Consider the following 13,738-nt stretch of genomic DNA (forward strand, 5'->3'; position numbering starts at 1 on the left):
CCTACCAAAAGTAACCCAAGGCTCTTTCTTTCTTTCTTTAGTACAGACTTTTTGAAAAAATCATGCTATTTCTCAGTCCATAAAAAAATCTAAACCGTTTTTTTACCTCCAGTCTAACATTCAAAAAATGCCTACTCTGTCTTCTATTCATATTAGTTGGTATTTACATTGATGAACACATGACATTTGCTTTTTGACTATCATATATAACACATAGTTTAAATAAAAACATCAAAAGCTGAAAGCACTACATGACAGACACTGCAAGAAAACATGTTGCTTCTTCCCTTCTGCTATCTATACTTCTGTACTTTGTGCCCATCTTTAACAACTCACCAGACTGGAATAATTCTACAGTAAAGTAGCCAAATTTGCAAAAGACCTCCAATATAGGCCACATCCTTGTGTGTCCCTCAAAGCGCTACAGTGGTTAGAACTACTATATCAGCAAACTTACTCTCAATTCGTCATAATTTACAACCATACCTTTAAGCTAAATTATTTCCCATCTCTGTCCAATCTCATTTAATTCTACGCTCTCACCAAATTATTAAGCTTCTCAAACAAAACTCCTCTTTTTAACAACCAACTCTCACAATACAGCTGACAACTCTCTTTTCTCTACCAGTGTCTACTGAATCATATTCCATTGCTTCTCAAGTAAGATTAGTCCCTAGCTTCATTTACATCACAACTAAAAAACTCATCTTCTAAACAAATGTTTTTCTCATGGCTAGCCGCCTAAATCAAATAGTTAAATACCATACAATCACCATTTTTTAGTCTTTCCTCCTCTATAACCTTGTCTTTCTTATTCCTTGAAATCTTCTGTTTACTAAACCATCTTCTTCTTTCTGTCTTCTGTTATTAAAAAAGTGAATCTTGTTTTATGCCTTAACTTACTATATAACTTATAAATTTCTTATGCTGTTTCATACATATGGCATTGTTTTCACATCTACTGCATTGTAAACTGCTCTTGTACTCTTTTAAGTACTTTTACCAAAGATATTTTTGGAGCTTTTCTCCTTGGGCCTACGCTGAAAAGGGGTATTTGTATGCAGATGGCCTTTTCCAATAATCAAAAGCAGTCAATAAATAAATGCTGCTTTTACTTAGGATATATACATGTATTTACAGTAAGTGGGAATGAATGAGAATGCCAAAAAGTTTCAGTATTGGAGGAGAGAGAGAGAGAGAGAGTGTGTGTGTGTGTGTGTGTGTGTGTGTGTGTGTGTGTGTGTGTGTGTGTGTGTGTGTGTGTGTGTCTGTCTGTCTGTCTATGGGTTACAGTTAAATTAATGGCTGGGGAAGGGGTTAACTTTGTTTTTTGCATGTGTACTGCTGTGTAGAGTATACGTGTGAGTTTCTCCTTTTCAGACACTGTTAAGGAAAGGACTTTTAGAAATACAATGTGTAAGGTAGGGGTTATGGGCCATGTTGGACTGTGGCCACTCAAAATGCCAAATATTGAAAGGCCAAAGAAAAAAAAAAAAGAAAAAAAAACAGGAAAAGAATGAATCTCAAAGATTGTTCTTCCCTTTAAACTTATTATTTGCAGTGAGACAAGCCCACAACACATTAGAAGTGATATATTTCAACTCTGGGTTCACCATACCTCAGAGAAAAGAGAATATTTTGAGAAATGGCCATCTTAGACTTAGTATGTGTAAGTCTGTTTTTTAGACATTCAGTATTAGGGTTCTGGGACTCAGTTTAGTGGTTCCCGATATTTCAAATGGTTATTGTTATGGGCAGGATTAAGATTACCATAGGGTTATCCCATTAAAGTGGTACAAAGCATCATCTGCCTACCTTACTCATGTATGCCAACACTAGCCTTAACCCTATTCCTGCTCTTAACCCCCACCCTACACATTACATAAGTAAAAACAGTTTCCCTAACAGTAACAGTATGTAGACAGATCAGATGATTCAGAAAGAAATGCACGTTTGGTGGTAAGAGCTGCAGGTGAATGGGACTGTATCCACAATGCCAAAAACTGTGAACTGCAAATTCAAAAACACATTATCTGCAATGAGGAAAGGCTTCATCAGTTAATCGGAATGCCTCTGAGTCATCCTTAAATACCACTAGTTTATAGGTTCATAGGTAAGTACTAGACTATTATTCAGAACCTACATCGCAATGCCAGACTTGTTGCTCTATTAATTTTTTTAGTGACTGCTTGTCTTATTTAAAAAAAAAAAATCTTCCTAGGGTTGTCTAGCGTTCCTCTTGGCTTTGTCGAGAAGCCACCTCTCACAGTAATACACTCTCATCCTTCACAACTTTCTATCCCTGATTTCCTGATTTTATAGGTTGCTCTTGCTATTGCCTCTTATAGGTGCCCTGTCCCTCATATCTTATTGACTGCTGCACTTACTGAATATGTCTAGATATTATACTTATCATATCAAAAAACTGCTACTCTACCTGATCTGATAGGGTAGTGGGTTAAGGCTGCAGCATACATTTAACCCCCTTACTTTTATTTTTTTGAAAGATTTATGTAATGTATAAATATATATATATATATATATATATATATATATATATATATATATATATATATATATATCTAGAGAGAGAGAGGGAAATTATCCCTGGTATCTACTGTTCACCATACCCCACATCTCTGAAGCTATACAACTCTGCTCTACAAAGTTTTAGGTGCCTTTAGGGCGCGATGTAGAGAGCTATCCCTGGTGTCTAGCATCCCCCATGTTACAGGATTTGCTCATTTGTATTGGGAAGTGTGGAGGTATGACAGCCCCCCTCCCCCAACACACACACACACACACACACACACACACACACACACACACACACACACACACACACACACACACACACACACTCACAAACACAACCCCACAACACCTGATCACAGTCATGGACACAACCATTCAACAGTCCACACAAACACCCACACATGCACACACACACACACACACACACACACACACACACACACACACACACACACACACACACACACTCATGCCCCGAACTAGACCCCTACTGTCACCTTGGCAGATACAAAGTCACATATGTAGTCTCATAACATAAATACACACAATCACCCCTTCTGCTAAAGCCCTTTCTGCACTCTAGACACTGCCCCTGCTAATTATATATACCAACTGAAAGACTGCAGTACAGTGGAGAAAGGGCAAATTCGCTGATCCCCACAGTACTGCAATCTGACACACATTTTATAAAGCTATGTGCTGATTTTCAATTACACATACTGGCCTTTTTTGGTCAATAAAATCAATTTTCAGCTAACACTCTGTAAATCATACTCACACACATGCACACACACACACATATATATATATATATATATGTGCGCACGTGCATGTGTGTGTGTGTTTGTGTTTGCTGTCTGTCTGCGGTTTTGTATCAGTGCAATCAGACAAACAGGAAAAAAAGAAAAACCGCATTGACAATCTTCTTGTACCATAAACCAAATAAACTGCTACATCAGCTTGAGGCCTTTTAGAAGCATTTACAGCTTAGTGAATTAAACAATTTACAGACATTTGTTCTGAACACTTCATCTTGGTTCGTAAAGCTTCCTGTCTAGAATGTAATGCTTTTGTTATCACAACTCTTCAAAGCAAGTTTTTAATACTTTCACATTTGCAAATTATGCATGTTCTAAGCACATTGCATATACACTGGAGAATGGGAAACACAGGCATCATGCTAGCTGTCTATCAATGATTAACTGTTTGCTTTCATTAGAGTAACCTAACTGTGGGAATATTTAATAAAGGGGTAGGTTGAAGCCCCCACATGGAGCTACATGCGAGTTTGCTCCTTGCAAAAAATACTTCTCATTTATTGTTGCACTTCCTCATAAGTTATGCAGATTAAGTACATACATTTCAAACGTGTACATTGTCATTTAAGATTTATTTATTTTTTATAGCTTGAATGATGCAAATTTGGATGAAGATGGTTTACATAATGAATCTGAATGAAACCTTTTGCATATTCCTTTTATCTCACTTTGTGATAATACTGGCTTCTCTTCAACTACTTATTTAATTTGATTAATATTACTATAACTTGAAATCAGACATATAAAACAGCCACCTTTGTTTTTGTTGCACTTTCAGTATCTGCACATCTTCACATATTCTTTATGTTTGTGTGTTTTCAATACAGTAAAGCCTGAAAATTGGTGCTCTTATGCAAATCCTCCAATCTGCTGTACTGGAAATAGACTCTGCAATCCACCCAAGTATAAGAAATGCTTCTGTGATGAGTACTGCACTGAAGCTGGGGACTGCTGCTCGGATTATATCAGGACATGCTTAAAGGGTAAGAGATTAACCATGCAAATCCATGTTAGATGTCAGTGTATCAGAAAAAATGCAGATAGCTACTATTTATACAGTGCTAACATTTATGAATTCTCATTTGCTTTATAACAGGCATACACCAAGCATTTCAAAGGCAAAAGAGACAGAGATGTGTCATGAAAGTTTCAGAATCATATCATGGATATACTAATTACTCTTTAATAAATGTGGTGGTTGGTAGTATGGAACTCATGAACATGATCACACTTGGGGATTATTTGATGATGCACACTTAAAACTCTTGATGAATATGGGAGCTATCTCTCTTCCAAAAAAGGTGACCCCTACACCAGACTACCATATCATAGTGGTACGGGATGGTCACAGCCATCTCTATGTCCTGATGTTTGTCAGAGATTTTTCCATATTCCACATAGCAGTGATAGCAATCTGAGGCCTCATGTCCAGCACTATGTCAGTGACTGGTGATTAGAAATCCTATTGCTATTTTGACACCTGTGCATACATGGTTTATATTGCTTTCCCTCTCTAAAATTAACTGGCATACTCTACCCACCTCCACATTCCCGCCTCTCCATGACTCATTTCTCCGATTATCTAAATATTTGTGAATAGTGTAGTCCTTATCTTAAAAATACTCTTCATAGTAAACAGAAAAGCAAATTACAGTCTTATTTGGGAGAGTCAGCAACATGAGCTTAAGGATATCCCACTGCAGGCCTTTCATTAGTAATGCCCACTCCATGCTGACATGTCAACAATGCCCTATGGACATAGAACACAGGCAGCACCTAACTCTTAGTGCATTTAGTAGCCTTTTATGAACAAAAATGTTTAATTAAATGGAAATCTTGCCAACATAAAAACACAAAAAAAAGAATTGGCAATAAAATCAATGAACTAACCAAAATACTGGTGGAGAATGAATGAAGTATTTCCAGCCCTGAGGATGATGCTACCATCTGTATAATGCAATTAGACTCATACATGGTTTCTAGAATGATATATGATCAACTTGGAATGAAGTGCAAGATCAACTTGTGATAATATGTTAATATGAGAATTATCTGAAGATGCAACACCAGGCAAATTAGGTCCTTTCATGCAGGATCTCTTTGCTGTTGCTGCAATCAGTACAATTTCTAAGCTAAAGGTTATAACTGAAAAATTTGTCAAGAGCTACAGGCTCAAACACCAAATGGACACATACTATGTTTATATTTGTCTGCCTACTAAGCATAGGAACATACTAAGGCAAGAGATCACAGAAACCATAAGATGCCTTAGTATATACATCTTAAGCAGACAGCCACCCTTTTCAAGTACTAAATAGTTCTCACCTCCAAAATTAAGCAGGGCCATACATGACAACCTTGGTATAAATTTGTGTCTACCCATCAGGTTATGAAGACTAGCCTAAAAGGTAGCCAAAGTAGTACTTTGTTTGACCTGTAGCGGTAATGTATTCCATAGGCTTGGGAATACATTGAGTTAAAAACCTATCGCTCTAATGAATCTTATTATTTATTAGTGCAGATATTAGTTCTTAGTGTGGATGTTTATAGATCCACTGGAGTTGTGAAAAAATAGAGGGTCAAATACGATTAGGTCTTTCATGGTTTGAGAAGTAAGACTGAGATGTAACAACCTGTAGGCTACCAAGTATAAGGAAAGTCATGCTAATCTATAGAGATATTTGAAGGATTCAGATATTTAATTTTCTTGGTTAGAAACCTTTGTGATCTTTCCAGTTGAGAGATATGCTCAGACTTGTACATACTAAAGGGGGCATGGTATTCAATGATGCGTCTGATAAGAGAAGAGTACAGTGGTATGATGACTTCTTTGGATGTTGAATATATTCCCTTGGAAATTAACTGAACCAGATAGAATGATTTCCTGGGTGTGGTGGCAACATGATATTCAAATGAGAGAAAGATAGCTACACAAGGTCTCTTAGGACTGGATCTGTCTGAAGAGGAGTACCATTTTATAACATATGAAGTGGGAACCACCTTTCTTCCAAATGGTACTGTGCTGCACTTTTTTCATTTAGTTTGAGATCATTTTGTGTATCTCATCCCTTGCTGGAGCTGTTTTGTATCAGAGGATGAGCATATTACAGTGCCCAGTTTGCAGTCATCAGCAAACTTGGTCAGACACACTTGTACAATATTGGCTTGGATATCTGCAAAATAAGTGACAGACAAGAGAGGGCCTGAAATGATCCCTGTGTTACACCACTAGTTAAACATTTATATTCAAGGAGAAATTGGCAACTTTCACAACATGGGATCTGTTGGATAGCCATTTCGAAATCCTGTAGACATTGTATGGGTTTACATTAAGCTTGTCTAATTTTACAATAATACCAGTATGGAGAGATAGCGTTAAAAGCCTTAGCCAGGTCAAGATAAGCAGTGTGCAGAGAATGAACACTTTCCAAACAATGTGTAACTTTTTCAAAGAAGCTTACTAGGTTCTGGAGATGGGACTTGCCCTTCACAACACCAAACGGATTTGGCTCTAGATCAGTTAAATTGCCTATGTCTGTATGAATGAGCTTTGCAGTGATGTTTTCCATGCCTTTACATACAAGCCTGGTGAGGCCAGTGGGGATATAATTAACTGGGTCTGTAGCAAGGCGACCTTTCTGTAGGGGAGTCACAGTGGCTGTTCTTCAAGCTTCAAGAACAAACAATGTAGATAGGTTGAAGTTGATCTGTTCCAGCAGAGGTTCAGATAATTGCATTTTTGGCACTAATGAGAATGTACCCATGTATCTTGTCTGGTTCCATAGAAGTATTATTTTTAGCCTTTGACAGGTATTTTAATATCTGTTCCATGGTAATCATAGGGGAAGCTAAAGTCTCCTGTATAGTTGGGGCAGCAATGTGGGTAGGCAGGGTAAAATTAGGAATAAATCTGTTTGCTAATATATTAGCAATAACCTTGGAGTCAGAACGGGAGATATTATTATGGATGAACTCAGTACAGTGTTGGACATTATTCCTTAATTTACTGACACAACTGAAGAAATATTTGTAAATTCCTTTTTAATTTGCAGCAACCTTAAATTCATATAATGCTTTATATTTTCTAATAATAAAATTTGTAAACCACAACGTAAAAACAAAAGGAAAGGTACCAACTGCAGACCAGATGAAATGTTAAAACCAAAATGCTTTACTTGCTAGCGCTTTCATATGGAAAATCACCACACTTCTTCAGACAAGTTTACAAGCATGTGACATCAGGTATATATACATTACAGGAATAATTAAGCAATTAATCTAAATCATTAATTAAAACATTAATTAAATCATTTGTTTAAAGAATTTGTGAAAAACAACCAACACCGTGTCATACTGAAAGAATACAAATACTGTAAATTCATGTAACTGTAAACAGTATATGTTTATACTAAAAAAATCAAAATGAAAAATAAAAATATATATTTAAATCTATAAGCAAGATGAGCGTTTGTAATAGTATTTTTGGAAATGGCGTATAGGTGTTCATAAATACGCTGTTTGAGTTGGCGTTCAGTTTTACCAAAATAATAAGCATAACATGTTTGGCAAACCGCAAGATAAATGACCCCTTCAGTCTGACAATTATATTTATTGTTAATAAAATATTTTACCCCTCTTATTTGAAATGTGGAACCTGTTTGAATATATTTGCAATAATTGCAATGTCCACATTTATACGTGCCTTTATTTGGCTTGTATTGTTGAAGAGAACATTCCAATAATGTTTTTAAAGATGGTGTTTTTTTGAAAACAACCAGCGGCTTCATACCCAAGACTTCACGACATTGTGAGTCTTGTAAAATCAAGTCCCAGTTGATGTTTAAGATATTCCTAAACTCTATCATAAGGTCATTGTATTGGGTTGACAAGCTAGATCTATAATTAATAGGACTGCGAGACACCCAGCTGTTACTGATATTAACCGATGTGCGATCCGAATTAAAAAACGGCAAGTCTATGTTACTTTTGAGTAAAAGGGGTGCTAGAGATCCATTTTTTCTCTCCAATTCCACCTCTTTCATCAAATTATTAAATAAATTACAGGGATAACCTCTGTTTAAAAACATTTCTTTAAGTGTGGAACATTCTTTGTCAAATAAGTAATCCTCAGAACACATACGTGAGGCACAGACCAATTGGCCTTTAACAATGCCTCTTTTTTGAAAATGAGGATGATGACTGGAGAAATGTAAAAAAGAATTACTGTACAAAGGTTTCCTATAAATACAAGTAACAAAGCATTCTCGAAGTACATCTTTACAGATGAGAATGTCTAAAAAATTAATGGATACTTCATCTGATGCAAAAGTGAATTTTAAAAAAGATGTAAAAGAATTCATTGCATTCATTAACTCCTTTATCTGTTCATCATTGCCATTAATAATCATAAAAATGTCATCTTGGTACCTTGTGTACCATACGACTACTTGTTGAAATAAAACATGTTTAAACAAAAAAGAGCGTTCCCAGAACGCCATAACCGAGTTAGCGAAGGTGCCCCCACATGGGGAGCCCATCGCAACACCTGTTTGTTGCAAATAGATTTTGTCCTTGAACATAAAGTAATTATTGCTCAATACTAAATCTAATAGACTAATAAGCAAATCAATATCTTTACCAGGATAACGTTTAAATAAAAGAAATTCTCTGACCCAATCAAGACCAATGTCCTGTGGGATTACCGTATACAGATTGCAAACATCAGCTGTAAGAAATTTGTAATTACCATCAAAAGGGATGGTATTCAAGTTCTTTAATATGTGCCACGAATCAATGCATATCTGGGATTCAGTTTTCAAGATTTCCATTAATTTATTGTCGACCCATTTGGCACATGCATAGGTAATTGATTGCCTGCCATCAATTATGGGTCTAAAAGTTAAATTACTAATTCCTTTATGTAACTTAGGAACCCCAAACATAACTGGGATAAGGGGAGCTGGCATACATAGATAATGATATAGATCCAAAGAAATGCTTCCTTCAATAAATAAGTCACTCAAAGCATTCTTGATTTTTTGATATGCTTGATTGAGCTCATTTTTGGAAATCATTTTATAGTTGTCCAGTGACAACATTGACTTTATCCTGCTATCATAATCTTCTTCATACATAAGAACTGCGCCCCCTCCCTTATCCGGTTTCATGACCCGTATTTGATAACTCTTAACCAACTGGATCATATTCATTACTGTAATGTTCCTTTCACTACCAGAAAAGGGTTGATTGTATAAACCCCTCAAGTGAATTTCAGATATTTTTTCAAAGACAGCTAGATGATTGTTAAGGGGTGGGTTATATGTGCTGGGTACACGCTCCTCATTTAAAATATTGTTACAACCTTTAAACAATACATTAAGATTTAACTTACGCGTATATAGCTTTAGGTCGCATAATGCCCGCCCTATATTCAACTTGGTGGGTAGTGCAAAATTGAAGCCTTTGGCAAGCAAATCTATAAATCCTATACCAGGTACAAAGGAAGTATAATTGTAGACTTTAAAGTCTTTACTGCTGTTGTATGCAATAGTTGGCATGCTATTCAAATAATCCGTTGTTACTTCTTGCGTCGATTGTATACTTTCCTGTTCTGGACTTTCTTGTTCCAGTTCGCATTTGTATTCTTGCGATTGCGATGTTGCTGTTGAAAACCCGAAGAAGGCAAGTCCTGATCATTCACATCTTTTCTTTGATTGTGGATCCTTTCACTTCGTCGAACCTCAGATGCTGTGTTCCCATTGAGTTGCTGCTGCTCTTCTAATAATTGTGGAAACTGGTCGAAGTCAACATCAGACGCCGAGTCCGCGTCATTGTTGTCGATTACAACATTACGTGATCTACCTTGAGGCAAGGAAAGTGATGTATTCATAGTGGGTGGATCAGGATATGCCATATGCTTATCATATGCCAGTTTATCTCTGGCGAACTTACGGTTCTTCGTCTCGTTAATTTTGTTTAATAAAGAATTGATACTGATAAAAATCCTTCCATGGTCATATTCGTAAAGATGAAAGTCATTATCATCCTTAATTTCTTTCTCGAGAATTTCCAGTTGTAATTTAAGGTCTAACATTTGTGTATTGTAAGCACCAATGAGAAGCTCCAAAAAATTAAGCCCTTGTTGATTAAAAAAATGGAATCAATTGTTTATGAAAGGCAGAGTCTTTGATAACATCTGACGGATACTTCCATTGTCTCAACCCTTTAGGTACAATGCTGTGCCTAATACATTCACGAAAATATGAAGTTTCGGCTTGTAATTTTTTATATTTCAACAGAGCGACATCAAATTGTTATAACCTGGAAACAATGTTAGTGTTGATATTCTGACCTTCTTGGTCAACCATGTCCATGTCCAAACCATTTTGAAACAAATTATCAGATGCATTTATAAATTCATGTAACAAAGGAAGTCCGTTGTTGAATAAATGCATGTTACCATTACTTAAGTTGTCAGTGTGGTTATTCTGAGCAGTTTGTGGTAATAGTAAAGTGCTTCCATTACTCAAAATAGAACCTTGCCTATTAGGCTGTGCTGGTGGGATAGTGTCCAATGAATTAGGAACCGAGCCCAGTTGCTCCAAACCATTTTCGCCTTGTACGGACCTAGGGGCGCTGGATATTTGTTGAAAAACAACCCCTGTCCTCTGGCGAACTGCAAGCGTTGAGTCGGAAAACCGGCTGTTAAATTGTACAGCCAGGTCGTCAACTCATTGAATAAGATGCTGGATAAGGGCAGTTAAATTACCAACAGAGTCCGTATCATTGTTAGCAACCCTTCCAGAATTGGCATTGGACAGAAACATCTCCTGAGACTGCGATTGTTGGCTACCAGTGCTTTCAGCCATAAAACTACGGAACTTGTAAACCACAACGTAAAAACAAAAGGAAAGGTACCAACTGCAGACCAGACGAAATGTTAAAACCAAAATGCTTTACTTGCTAGCGCTTTCATGCGGAAAATCACCACACTTCTTCAGACAAGTTGACAAGCACGTGACATCAGGTATATATACATTACAGGAATAATTAAGCAATTAATCTAAATCATTAATTAAAACATTAATTAAATCATTTGTTTAAAGAATTTGTGAAAAACAACCAACACCGTGTCATACTGAAAGAATACAAATACTGTAAATTAATGTAACTGTAAACAGTATATGTTTATACTAAAAAAATCAAAATGAAAAATAAAAATATATACTTAAATCTATAAGAAATGAATCATACAAATATTTGGAACAACTAAATAAAGCAGCTATCTCGTTAGAGCTTTAAGTTTAGGTTATCCCTCTAAATTGTTTAATAATTTGATGAAAGAGGTGGAATTGAAGAGAAAAAATGGATCTCTAGCACCCTTTTACTGAAAAGTAACATAGACTTGCCGTTTTTTAATTCGGATCGCACATCGGTTAATATCAGTAACAGCTGGGTGTCTCGCAGTCCTATTAATTATAGATCTAGCTTGTCAACCCAATACAATGAACTTATGATAGAGTTTAGGAATATCTTAAACATCAACTGGGACTTGATTTTACAAGACTCACAATGTCGTGAAGTCTTGGGTATGAAGCCGCTGGTTGTTTTCAAAAAAACACCATCTTTAAAAACATTATTGGAATGTTCTCTTCAACAATACAAGCCAAATAAAGGCATGTATAAATGTGGACACTGCAATTATTGCGAACATATTCAAACAGGTTCCACATTTCATATAAGAGGGGTTAAATATTTCATTAATAATAAATATAATTGTCAGACTGAAGGTGTTGTTTATCTTGCGGTTTGCCAAATATGTTACGCATATTATTTTGGTAAAACTGAACGTCAACTTAAACAGCGTATTTATGAACACCTATATGCCATTTCCAAATATACTATTACAAACGCTCTTGCCAAGCATATTATGGAGAATAAAAACCATAAATTCCTGTTTACTGTGGTCCAAAAAATTAATAAAAATCCAAGAGGGGGTCCTTGGAACCTGATAGTTGAAGAACAAGAGTTGCTATGGCAACTTAATACTAATGCTTATGCATTTCCAGGTCTCAATGAGACCTGTTCTATTAAATGCCTTTTAAAACTTAAAGCTCTAACGAGATAGCTGCTTTATTTAGTTGTTCCAAATATTTGTATGATTAATTGCTTATAGATTTAAATATATATTTTTATTTTTCATTTTGATTTTTTTAGTATAAACATATACTGTTTACAGTTACATGAATTTACAGTATTTGTATTCTTTCAAGTATGACACGGTGTTGGTTGTTTTTCACAAATTCTTTAAACAAATGATTTAATTAATGTTTTAATTAATGATTTAGATTAATTGCTTAATTATTCCTGTAATGTATATATACCTGATGTCACATGCTTGTAAACTTGTCTGAAGAAGTGTGGTGATTTTCCGCATGAAAGCGCTAGCAAGTAAAGCATTTTGGTTTTAACATTTCATCTGGTCTGCAGTTGGTACCTTTCCTTTTGTTTTTATATTTTCTAATAATGCTTTTAATTCCTTGCTGTTATATTTCTGTGTAATCTTGATATGATGTAAGGAGATGGGGATTTCTTGCGACTTTTCATTATTTTCCTACTATCTTTTTTGCAGCGTTTATTACTACAGGAGTTACACCAGAGAGGTTTATTCCTGAATATACAGTTTTATTTGGGGCAGATGAGCGCTGACTTTTTTATGCAACCGTTCAAGTGCTGATAAAAAATATTGGTGAATGCAGCAGACCTCTGAGTTAGGTCCATTTGTGAGAGATTACTGTGAATTTAGCATAGGTGTTCTACAAGCTAAAGTGTATTTGCCTTGGAGAAGCCCTTAAAGATGTCCTGTTTTTGTGGCGGGATTGTGCTACTACTAGACTTGACAGTGAAGATGACTGACTTGTGGTCAGACTTAACCAGGGATGAGAACATGCAGAATGGAGACAAGGCAGGGGCTAGGCTTATAAGAAACATGTCAAGGATATATGAGGGTCTAGTGGAAAGTTTTACAACTTGTTCCAGTGCATTGGTATTAACGAAGTCTAGAAAATACCAAGGATAACTATTTTAGAGATTTAAGTGTGCCATTCAATGTTTAGGTAATCAAAGTCCCCTAGTACAAAGGTATTTGGTTTGATATTTAATCTCTCAATGCTAATGAGGCAATTGTTGTAACCTTTGTGTAACATAAATGGGCAACTGTTACTAAAAATAAAATGATAACTGAATCTTATAAATGTAATTTGGATCTCCATGAGATCAGACGTAGTGTTGTGAGTACTTTAATGTGAAGAAATTGCTTTTCTAACAAACATAGATTCTCTCCCACAGCTTCCCAAAGATCTTAAGCCATGATAGGCACTAATCTC

At 35.8% G+C, this 13,738-nt stretch overlaps 1 protein-coding gene across 1 annotated transcript in view; it reads left to right on the forward strand.

The window, feature by feature from the left end:
* Positions 1-13,738, forward strand: part of LOC122801335 (integumentary mucin C.1-like) — a 742,183-nt gene that overhangs the window by 685,442 nt on the left and 43,003 nt on the right. Inside the window, exon 11 of the mRNA XM_044070874.1 lies at positions 4,181-4,336. Within this exon, the coding sequence (XP_043926809.1) occupies positions 4,181-4,336 (156 nt within the window). The remainder of the gene's footprint in view (positions 1-4,180; positions 4,337-13,738) is intronic.

This window comes from Protopterus annectens, chromosome 4.part1 (genome assembly GCF_019279795.1).
Source record: "Protopterus annectens isolate FY-2018-M chromosome 4.part1, PAN1.0, whole genome shotgun sequence".
Lineage (NCBI taxonomy): Eukaryota > Metazoa > Chordata > Ceratodontiformes > Protopteridae > Protopterus > Protopterus annectens.